Below are 12,358 nucleotides of genomic sequence, written 5' to 3' on the forward strand. Positions count from 1 at the left end.
CTAACACAAGCAGAAAACTAACCTTGGAGTGGAAGTTTGAAATATGTTCATCATAATTTTCATGTCTTTGGACAGAGAAACCAGCTTTTTCAGCTAGATTGCAAAACTGGTTTAAAGTATTTCCTCTGAGTGGAGCAAATACCATTGCTTTCCCCTAGAACATTAAAAAGAGAATTTACACATTTTTAAAATTGGAAAGGAACCAGATATAACATACTCCTGACTAATCTTTTAATATATTCCTGCTGAAAAAAGTAATTTTTCCCTGGGAAAAGCATTTATATTGTATTCATAAAACTAACTATTCAGAATGTGCATGATTTCTGTGATTAAAGGGCCGCAAAATAGAAGACCGCAAATAAACATTTTCATCTGAAAATGGCCAACTGCAATAAGTTTGATCCTTTTCACACAATACCTGTTATTCTGTGTTATTTAAATAAAACACAGAAAAATCATTTATCACATACATACAGTGCAAAATCCATCAGTTTAATTTAGCAAGCCATCATACAAACACTAGGAATAATTTTCATCTCTCTTACATTCGGGTAAATTAGGAATATCCCTTTGGAATTATAACAGTGTAAAAGCAGCAGAAGTTAGAGGAGAATCAAACTCAATCTTCGTATAAAAATATGTACTTTACACCACCTGTGCACCTCAACAATTTGGCCCAATATCTGCAAATCACATTTCAAACACAGTTTACTGTTCATACAGAGAGACAAGATTGGTGAGATAATATCTTTAATTGGACCAACTTTTGTGGGTGAAAGCAGCAAGCTTTCAAGTTCCATAGAGCTCTTTTTCAGGTCTGGGAAAGGACCTTCAGTCCCCAGGACCTTTCCCAGACCTGAAGAAGAGCTCTGTGTAAGCTCAAGAGCTTGGTCCAATTAAAAATATTACCTCACTCACCTTGTCTCTAATATCCTGGACCAACAAGACTACAATAACATTGCCAACAAAAATGTTAATGCATAGAAATATTGAATCATTCAAGATGATCTCGCCATTTTTCATGTCTGGGCAATACAATAAGGTCCATTAACTAAATTTTTGTTCATCCTTTTGTATAAAGAGAACACAAAATACTTTATTCTGACATGATGGATTTTAGACACTCTTCCTCTGCCCCCACAGCAACACTAAATTTTAGTCCAGAGGCTATGGCACTTGCAAAAGCATCTCTTGAAATCTTGCTTGTAAAATTAATTCAAATTGGCTCAATATGAATTCTGTCACATGGAATGAAAACTGGCTGAATCACTGTAAACAAAGGTTAACATTAAACAACCATGTATTGAACTGAAGGAAGCTATTTGGTTGGGTGCCGCAAGGTTCAGTGGTAGGTCCTGTTTTATTTAACATTGATACTAATGGGAGGTTAAAAAGCATGTTAATGAAATTCACAGATTATGCTAAATTGAGAGGTGGGTGCAGTAATCCCAAGGAGACAAAGAAATAATATATGGAGATCTAGATAAGTTAGAAAAATTAGCAGGACATAACAAATTGATAACCAGCTTGAGAAATGTATGCTAGAATGTCTGGGGAAAAAGTGGTCAGAACAATTCAAGAGAATGGAAGGATCCTGGAAAGCTGTAACACTGAAAGATACTTAATGGTGACAGTGGATATCAAATTAGATATGTTCTTGCAGTGTAATGGGGATCATGTAACTTTGGGATGCATACACACATATTCAGAGACAACACATCATGGAAATGAAGTTTCTATCTAAATAGATAGCTAAGGCACCTATGTGGCAGCTCAGACTCTGCAATGTATTTATCCTCTAACACCCCATAAGGTAGTCCCATTTTACAGAGGGGGGAACTGAAGCACAGAGAGCCGAGGTGACTGGCCCAAAGTCACACATGAAGTCTGTGGCAGAGCAGGGACTTGACTTCAGGTCTCCTATGGACTAGGCTAGTGCCCTAGCCACTGGACTATTCTTCCTCTCTTTCTACAACTCTAGGCAACCCTGATACTTCGGGTTTAGTTCTGGGAACCACATTACCAGAAACTCAAAGGAGTTCAGAAGAGAGGGTGTAGTGGTGGTGAGGGGAACGGCTGGAGGGACTGATATATGGTTAGCTAGGCTATGTGACAACTAAGATGAACAAGAACAATGTCTACAAATATTTGAAGAAGTTAAATACTAAGGAGGGAACTACTTAGCATAGTATGTTAAGGTATAAGTAGGAATGAGGGGATGAAATTAAGAAAAGGAATGTTTAGGTCAGATATCAAGGAAACATCCTCACAGCAAGACAGTAACATCCTCTACAAAACAGTAAATAGTCTCCCAAGTTAAGGAGTGACTGCCCCAACTCTGGAGAGAGTTCAGATTAGATCTGACAGTGCACTAGAAAATGTTAGGAATAATCCTCAATCAGCAAAGAGATGGGCTAGTGGACCTAAGAAGTCTTTTTAAACTTTTTCTGTTATTCCATGACTAACAATAAGGTGTAACTGGGTGCAGAGAAAGTCAGTGGCATTGCTCTGGCAAAGTTTAGTTCAGAATATGAGCCCAGATTATGATGTAAAACATTAAACAAAAGGAAATGCACAATCAGAGTGAAATGTGCCAAACCTTCCTAAAGTTTTAGCATCACATGACACTCTTCAATGTCACACGTTTAAATAGTCTTCTCTTCAGGGGGATCTCCTGAAGATCTCCGCATCCTGCTAATGCTCTATGTTACAGAAGACAGGGACACCCTTTGGAACTCATTATCTTCTTGAGGTCCTTCACCACTGGGGTACTGTTTGCAAAGCACTTCCTCCACTCAGGGTCTGAGCCTGCTGACTGCAGAACACACTAGCTAGCACATGGAAAGAAAGGCAGAACCTCTTGTATGGAAGATTGGCCACAGCCAGACCCCAGCATACTGTTTCCCTCAGCCCACATTCCAGCAATTTTTATGAGAATGCAATACTCACACAATAATGCTATCAGTACAGTTTAAAATTAGACTCAGCTTTCTATGAAGACACTCCCTTTCACATTCTATGTCGACTAGTCCCTTTCAAATTAAATCAGAAAAAATGTATTAGAATGAACATACTAGTACTGAACACCATAATAAAAACCTATCTGAACTGGGTTGAAAAGTTGTATAACACATTACAACTTCAAAAATGTGAATAACATTTGATCTAAATCATGGTACATTTGACTTTTCAGGCCAAAGCTTCCCCTGGTGTAAATCAGGATAGCTCAATTGATTTCAATGTGTCTATCCCAATTTACTCTAGCAGAGCATCTGGTCCTTAACTTATAAATGCTACAACAAATCATTGATTAGGATTATAACTAGAGTAATCCCTTCAAAACAGGTAGGTATTGTGGTTAATTGCTTTGTTAGACCAATAACAACTTTGTTCTTTGGTCTATTAAAAGAACACTACAATCTTGAATTTTTGGCAATTTTAAAAAATGGGTTAAAAAGTAGCTTCAGATAAAATGACCTGAGCCCTTCTGCTAATTAAAAAATAAATGTTTCTCTCTCTTCTATTCCTAAACAAAAACAACAATGGGAATTGACTGATCATATAGGGGAAGAAGGGAAATTGGTTAGACGCAAAGGCCCCAATTCAAGAAGTGTGTTTAAAGTTAAGCACTTGCTTAATTTTAAATGTTTTCCTGAATTAGGACCAAAGTGCTAGCAAATGCAAGAAGTGAAAAATTGAAAAAATAGAAAAAATATTTCCACCTCTGTAATCTCTTTCAGTTATAATGATCTTAGGTGTTACTGTAGTGCAAGTAGATAAAAACAAGCCAGAAGTGTGATTTTCAAGATGATTGTCCCTGTAACTAATTACTGGTTTATATGTCACTAGTTATTAAGGTCCCAAGCCTGCCTGCTCTGTTCAGGCAGAATCTTACGTTGACGCAGAGTTCCATGGACTTCACTAGGGCTCCACAGGAACAGACCATTGCTGCATCAGAGCCTAAATAACCACAATGTTATTAAGGAAATTTACAAGCAAATGAAAGTTCTGACAGTGAAATTAAAAATATATTTCAATGCAAGCAAAAAAAGTGGTAAAATAAAGCTATTTATTGGCATTAAATTAAAACCTATCCATTCAAAAGAAATTTGCCAATATAAAAACTGAGAGCCTAAGGGATAGGCTACACTGAAAACTAACATCAGCAAAGCTATATGTCTTGGGTATGAAAACTCCACACCTCTGAGAGATGCAACTATGCTGACCTAACCCCTAGTGTAGACAGTTCAAGGTCAGTAGAAGAATACTTCCCTTGAGCTAGCTATCATCTTTTGGGGAGGTGGACTACAGCCATTGTAGCATTTTAAGTATAGACACATCCTAATTCTCAGTCACATTGTGGCCACTTTACACTGCTCTGGCACTGCTAAAGGGCTTTGAAGTCAGTGTAAATGTAATTTATGGTCGCTTTACACTGTCAGAGTAGTGCAAAGTGGCCTTAGTGTGAAGAAGAATTATGCCCCGAGTTAATTCATTTACATTCATAGCGTTTTTAGCTATAACCAGAGGTCTTGAAATCATGCAGTAAGTTGTCGTTAGTTTCTGAAGTAAAACAACATAAATTCTACAAGATGCCTGAATTCTTAACAATTCTGCAGCAATGCAGGTTCTTTGGCTTTTCAATACTGCAGCACCCATAAATAAGACGGTTACTCACCGTTGTAACTGTTGTTCTTCGAGATATGTTGCTCATATCCATTCCAGGTAGGTGTGCGCGCCGCGCATGCACGTTTGCCGGAAACTTTTTACCCTAGCAACTCCAGTGGGCCGGCAGGTCGCCCCCTAGAGTGGCGCCACTATGGCACTAGATATATACCCCTGCCGGCCCGCCCGCTCCTCAGTTCCTTCTTGCCGGCTACTCCGACAGTGGGGAAGGAGGGCGGGTGTGGAATGGATATGAGCAACACATCTCAAAGAACAACAGTTACAACGGTGAGTAACCGTCTTTTCTTCTTCGAGTGATTGCTCATATCCATTCCAGGTAGGTGAATCCCAAGCCTTACCTAGGCGGTGGGGTCGGAGTGAGAAGTTGCGGCCTGGAGCACTGCAGAGCCAAAGGCCGCATCATCTCTGGACTGCTGAACCAGGGCGTAATGGGAAGCGAATGTGTGGACCAATGACCAGGTCGCCGCCCTACAAATCTCTTGGATTGGCACGCGGGCAAAGAAAGCCAGCGATGATGCCTGTGCTCTGGTGGAGTGAGCAGTCACACGGCCCGTCGGAACGTGGGCCAGGTCATAACAGGTCCTGATACAGGAGGTAACCCAGGAAGATATCCTCTGCGAGGAAATCGGTAGCCCCTTGACCCGGTCCGCTACCGCCACGAATAACTGGGGGGACTTGCGGAATGGTTTGGTTCTGTCCACATAAAATGCTAGCGCCCTATGGACATCTAGCGAGTGGAGCTGTTGCTCCCTGCAGGACGAATGGGGCTTTGGGAAAAAGACGGGGATGAAGATCTCCTGGTTAATGTGGAAAGCTGAGACCACCTTGGGAAGGAAGGCCGGGTGTGGTCTCAGCTGCACCTTGTCATTATGGAAGACCGTATACGGGGGATCTACTGTGAGGGCCCGTAGTTCTGACACCTGTCTAGCTGAGGTGATGGCCACTAGGAAGGCGGTCTTCCATGAGAGATAGAGCAGGGAGCAAGTAGCTAACGGCTCGAATGGAGGACCCATGAGCTGAGTTAGGACCAGGTTGAGATCCCATGAAGGGGCAGGAGGGCGGATCTGTGGATAGAGACGCTCCAGCCCCTTCAGGAATCTCACCACCATAGGGTGGGAGAAGACAGAACACCCATCCACTCCAGGATGAAACGCGGAGATAGCCGCTAGGTGGACCCGGAGGGACGACAACGCCAGACTCTGGGCCTTGAGGGACCAGATTAGTCTAGAATAGTGGTGATGGGAATCTCCATAGGGAGAAGACCTTTCTCCGAACACCAACAGGAGAAACGCTTCCACTTAGCTGAGTAAGTAGCCCTGGTGGAAGGCTTTCTACTGCCCAGGAGAACCTCCCGAACCGGGGTAGAGCAGCGTAACTCGGAGCCTGTCAACCATGCAGGAGTCATGCCGTAAGGTGCAGAGACGGAAGGTCCGGGTGACAGAGCCTGCCGTGGTCCTGGGTGATCAGGTCCGGATGCAGGGGCAGGGCAACTGGGTTGGCTACTGAGCGGTCCAGCAACATGGGGTACCAATGTTGTCTGGCCCACGCTGGGGCTATGAGAATCACCCGAGCTCTGTCTCTGCGCACCTTGAGGAGAACCCTGTGTATCAGTGGAACGGGAGGGAACGCGTAAAACAGGTGGGTCGCCCATGGGATCAGGAAGGCATCCGCTATAGACCCGGGCTCCCGACCCTGAAAGGAGCAGAATGCTCGACATTTCCTGTTCTCCCTGGACGCGAAGAGGTCCATCTGGGGACGACCCCACCTCTGGAAGAGTGAGAGGGCGACGTCTGGACGGAGGGACCACTCGTGCGAGCGGAAGGACCTGCTCAGTCGGTCCGCTAGAGTGTTTCGTACTCCCGGGAGATAGGATGCGGAAAGGTGAACGGCATGGGCTATGCAAAACTCCCAGAGACGCATCGCCTCGAGACATAGGGGAGAGGACCTGGTGCCGCCCTGCTTGTTGATGTAGAAACTGGGCGTCGTGTTGTCGGTGAACACCGCGACACAACGACCTTGAAGGTGATGGACGAACGCTTGACAAGCAAGACGGACCGCTCTCAACTCCCGTATATTGATGTGGAGGTCCAGCTCCTGAGGGGTCCACAAGCCCTGAGTTCTTTGGGCGCCGCAGTGCGCCCCCCAGCCCAGATCTGAGGCGTCCGTAGTCAGGGATGCCGAGGGCTGGGGCGGATGAAACGGGAGCCCCGCACAGACTACGGACTGGTCCAGCCACCACCGAAGGGAGTCCAGTACCCTTTGGGGAATGGTGACAACTGTGTCCAATGAATGTCTGGCCGGCCGGTACTGCGCGATGAGCCAAGATTGAAGAGGCCTCATGCGGAGTCGGGCATACGCTGTCACGAACGTACAGGCCGCCATATGGCCCAGGAGGGCCAGACATGTTCTTAGAGAGGTCAGCGGGGCCGCCTGCAAGCGCAGAATGATGGCCGACAGCGACTGGAACCTGGGCAAGGGTAGCAAGGCCCTGGCTAGGGTAGAGTCCAGAACGGCTCCGATGAACTCTATCCTCTGCGAGGGGAGCAGAGTAGACTTGTCCACGTTGATCACGAGGCCTAGGGCAGCAAAGAGGCTGCTGATCCTGCGGACGTGGTCGCGGACCTGCAGCTCCGATGTGCCCCGGATCAGCCAGTCGTTGAGGTAAGGGAACACGTGAATGCGGCAGCGCCGAAGGTGTGCGACGACGACTGCCATGCATTTCGTGAACACCCTCGGGGCCGTAGAGAGGCCAAACGGGAGGACCACAAATTGGTAATGCGGGCGGTCGACCACAAAGCGGAGGAAACGCCTGTGCTGGGGGAATATGGCGATATGGAAGTAAGCGTCCTGCATGTCGAGGGTGGCGTACCAGTCTCCGGGATCCAGGGATGGGATGATGGTTCCAAGGGATATCATACGGAACTTCAACTTCACCATATACTTGTTGAGTCCCCGCAGGTCGAGGATAGGCCTGAGGCCCCCCTTGGACTTGGGGATTAGAAAGTAGCGGGAATAAAACCCCTTGCCCTTCTCGCTCTCTGGAACCTCCTCTATGGCTCCCTTGACGAGGAGCGTGTGCACCTCCTGACGGAGGAATTGCTTGTGAGAGGGGTCCCTGAAGAGGGACGAGGATGGTGGGGGGTGGGGCGATGAAAACTGCAGGCGATAACCGGCCTGCACAGTACGCAAGACCCAACGGTTCGATGTTATTTGGGTCCACGCTGGGAGGAAAAATGAAAGACGGTTGGAAAACTGCGGGGAAGGATCCGGAGGGGAAACTGGTACTGCGCCCTCGGGCGCACCTTCAAAATGAAGGCTTGGGTCCAGGAGGGGCCTTGGCGGAGCCTTGGTTTTGCCCCGTTTGGCCATCCGACTGTCTGCGTCAGTTGTTCCTGCCGCGGCGCCTAGTGAGGTCCTGCCGCGGACGGAACTGAGGATACGGTCGACGCTGCTGTTGTTGGTTCTGCTGCCGGAATGGCCTGCGCTGTGTCGCAGGCGTATGCATCCCCAAAGACCGTATTATGACCCTATTGTCTTTAAGGTCCTTTAGTCTGGGGTCTGTTTTAGCGGAAAACAGGCCCTGGCCTTCGAAGGGGAGGTCCTGGATCGTATGCTGGAGCTCTGGTGGAAGGCCAGAGACCTGAAGCCAGGAAATTCGGCGCATCGTAAGCCCTGAGGCAAGGGTCCAAGCGGCCGAGTCCGCAGCATCTAAGGAGGCCTGTAGCGAGGTCCTCGCTACCTTTTTGCCCTCATCCAGGATGGTGGTAAACTCCTGGCGGGCGTCCTGTGGTAACAGCTCTGCAAATTTTCCCGCCGCTACCCAAGAGTTAAAGGAGTAGCGGCTAAGGAGGGCCTGCTGGTTCGAGACCCTGAGCTGTAGCGCCCCCGCTGAATAGACCTTGCGGCCCAGGAGGTCCATCCGTCTCGCCTCCTTCGACTTGGGTGCCGGGGCCTCTTGACCGTGGCGCTCCCTGTCGTTCACCGACTGGACCACAAGGGAGCAGGGTGTTGGGTGAATGTGCAGGTATTCATAGCCCTTCGAGGGGGCCATGTACTTCCTGGAGCCACCGGCCTCCATGTACTCCTCGAGCGGTCGGAGGGATGGAGGCCGGTGACTGCCAGATAGTAGCGGCACTGGCCTGAATAGTCTTGATAAAAGGCAGGGCCACTCTGGTGGGCGCATCGGCGGAGAGGATGCTCACCACCGGGTCCTCGATTTCAGAGACCTCCTCTGCTTGAATGTCCAGGTTTTGTGCCACTCGTCGGAGGAGGTCCTGGTGTGCCCTAAGATCTAGAGGGGGAGGGCTGGAGGACGAGGTACCCGCCACTGCCTCATCCGGGGAAGACGACGAGGAAACCCCTGGCAACAGAGCGTCCACGGGGGGTTCTGTCTGGGGCTGCACCTCCGTCACTGGAAGGAGCTCTGGGTCCTGGTGGCTGGACCTGTCTTCTGCTTCCGGGGAGGGAGGGGGTCTAGACACCGTTGCCTCTGGTGGCCTGCGTTCCGCCGCAGGGTGGGGAGTAATATGTTGTGGACCCTGGGCTTGGCGGTACTCCCATGGGGTCCAAAACCCCCACTGTTGAGGCCCTCGTTCCTGAGGTGGAGGGTCCTGAAACAGGGCCGAGTGTCTGTCCTGGCCCAACGCATAGGCGCTCTCTGCCTGAGAGGACACGGATGGTTCCCTTGAAGGCCACGGAGGCGCTGAGCCAGTTTGATAGACCTCTCCATATGCCGACTCCGACGCTCTCCTCGGTGCCGAGGATCGGTGCCGCAACCCGTATCGGTGCCGGGATCGGGACCGGGAACGGCATGGTAGTCGGTGCCGGGATCCGGATCGGGATCTGCCTCGAGGCCGGTGCCGAGAGCAGGACCGCGACCTTCGATCAGCGCGGTGCCGGGATGGGAGTGGGGACCGGGACCTGCCACCGACGCGGTGCCGGGAGGTCGACCGGGATCGGGACCTACCACTGGCTCGGTGCCGGGAGGTCGACCGAGGAGCTGAACGCCGAGGTGAACGGCTCCTAGAGTCTCGGTGCCGGTGGTAAGAGGAGCCAGACCGGGACCGTGCAGATGCTGATAGGCGCCGCAAGTGCGACTGGTACCGCCGGGGAGAACGGTGCCGGGACTGCGAGCGGCGCCCCGAGCACGAGCGTTCATGTCTCCGGGGCGATCGGTGCCGGGACTCCGGAGACAGCGCTCTCAGCATTGGTTTGCCTCTGGAGGTTACCCGTCCCGGGGGTGCCGTGGTCTGAGGCTGCGATGGCTCCGTGAGCGCTATCCAGTCCCGTGCTGAGGCAAAGGTCTCCAGCGTAGATGGGACTAACCGCTCGACCCCTGATCTCAAGGGGGAGCTAGGAGGGGCTGGACTCGACGGACCTTCCGGACCCGGAGTCGACAGCAGCCCTGCAGGCGGTGCCGCGGCCAAGGTAGATGCCGGGCGTTCCACTCGAGCCTGCCTCGATGGTGTTGCAGACGTCGAGGGTCTTGGATCTGCTCCCGGTGCCGGGGATGGACGGTGCCGGGGAGTCTTGCCGGTGCCGGCATGGTCCAGTGCCGGAGTAGAAGTGGCCAGTTGCGCCGCCGGTGCCAGAGTCAGTGCCGCTTCCATTAGGAGAGCGCGGAGTCTTTGATCCTTCTCCTTCTTTGTGCGAGGCTTAAAGGCCTTGCATATACGACACTTCTCACTGATGTGCGATTCCCCCAGGCACTTGAGGCACGCGTCGTGGGGATCGCTAGTCGGCATCGGCTTCTTGCATGCCGAGCACTGCTTGAAGCCCGGCAAACCAGGCATGAGCCCGGTGCCGGGCGCCGGGAAGGGCAATGGCCCACCCGCGAACAAGCTAAACAACTATATATAATAAACAACTAACTAATACACTACTTCAAACTATCTATAAAACTATTTACAACTACGACTACGAACAGAGTACAGGAGAGCTAGGTACGTGGAGGACAGCAAGCCGCACTCCACAGTTCCAGCAACCGACACGGCGGTAAGAAGGAACTGAGGAGCGGGCGGGCCGGCAGGGTTATATATCTAGTGCCATAGTGGCGCCACTCTAGGGGGCAACCTGCCGGCCCACTGGAGTTGCTAGGGTAAAAAGTTTCCGGCAAACGTGCAAGCGCAGCGCGCACACCTACCTCGAATGGATATGAGCAATCACTCGAAGAAGAACTGTACCTTTTCTTGGTGTACCCTACTTATACACCAGCCCTCTAAATCAGAATTTGAAAGACAACCTGTTGGTTGCAGTTTAAAGATAGTATTTAAGTACGAATAATGCCAGTTTACATTACATCCTTGACTTCCAGTGCCTGACATCTGTGTTGCTAAGGAATTGGTGTCACACAGCCATTTGTGAACCATTCTATTATCAATGAGAAGTTTATTATAAAATATGTAGCATTGCTGTATGGAACACAATTTGCTGATCAAACTCCTCAAATTTGTTTCTAGTTTTCCCTCTGTTACAATGTGCTACAGAATGTCTTTCTTATAACTGAATTCCAACAGCAAGGAAATAATTTATTGTATAATTATTATGTGCCCTTGTGCCTTATCTATGACTCTTCATTGTAGTTCTCATTTCCAAATAGACAAAAGGGACTACCATCTGGATCCAAGTATGGGAAAGGATTTTTGGGAGAGTCAGCTAAACTCAGAAAGGGTTATGTTAGTCTATGTGATTTATCATCCAAAAAACATGGATTTTTAAAAAAACATTCTCCTTCCCACTCCATGGAATCTGCTGGTATTTCTCGACAATATTAAAGATGTCCCAGAATGCATCATTCTGTGAATCACTGATAATACTTATATTAGAAGATTCGTGGTATCAAAGAATGAGAGGTCTTGGGATGTGCTTAATGAATCAGGAAGTGCCAGGGATTTCACAAAGGGAGGGGAAAGACTTTTTCTAAAAGGTAAATTAGGATTTATTGCTTATGCTGAATTCCCCCTTCAGTCAACTTAACAGGGATACCCATATTTTGTGCTTACCTCAATTTTCATTTTAGCTTTATTGTCCATTATTCTCCCTGAAGTCCTTTATTAAAAGTTATAGAAGGAATAATGTGATGATATATGGCTTAACATACAACATGAAACTCTTGTATCTCTAATGTGTGCTGCTGGTTCACCTTGATGCTATTAAAGACGGTTCTTATTTTCCATGTAGATGTAATTCTGACTTGCGTCTTTATCAGCTTGGCCACACATAAACTGTAAGTAAATGGTGATTTTCTTGGTTGAAACAGACTAATTAATGTAAAGGATTTAAGAGAAAGGGTAATACTGAACTTAAAGAAAACCTATGAAATGCTATGGTAGCTTGTGCCTTAGACTCATATTTTAGGGCTACAATATTAATTTTTTTTTCCTTACTTAATTGGCCTCTTAGAGTTGGTAGGGCAACTCCCACCTTTTCATGCTCTCTGTATGTATATATATCTCCTCAATATATGTTCCATTCCATGCATCCGAAGAAGTGGGCTGTAGCCCACGAAAGCTTATGCTCAAATAAATTTGTTAGTCTCTAAGGTGCCACAAGTACTCCTGTTCTTTTTGCGGATACAGACTAACACGGCTGCTACTCTGAAACTGAATATTAATTATTATAACTGATGAAAGAATTAGTTCATTTTGCTTTTCCTTACATGTAAATAACATTG

At 48.3% G+C, this 12,358-nt stretch overlaps 1 protein-coding gene across 3 annotated transcripts in view; it reads right to left on the reverse strand.

The window, feature by feature from the left end:
- The window catches only part of CAMKMT (calmodulin-lysine N-methyltransferase), a 389,892-nt gene that overhangs the window by 8,633 nt on the left and 368,901 nt on the right, over positions 1-12,358 (reverse strand). For all 3 annotated transcript variants that reach the window (XM_050951924.1, XM_050951927.1, XM_050951926.1), the window contains one exon: positions 23-154. In XM_050951924.1, the coding sequence (XP_050807881.1) occupies positions 23-154 (132 nt within the window). The remainder of the gene's footprint in view (positions 1-22; positions 155-12,358) is intronic.

Source organism: Gopherus flavomarginatus, chromosome 4 (assembly GCF_025201925.1).
Source record: "Gopherus flavomarginatus isolate rGopFla2 chromosome 4, rGopFla2.mat.asm, whole genome shotgun sequence".
NCBI classification, from domain to species: domain Eukaryota; kingdom Metazoa; phylum Chordata; order Testudines; family Testudinidae; genus Gopherus; species Gopherus flavomarginatus.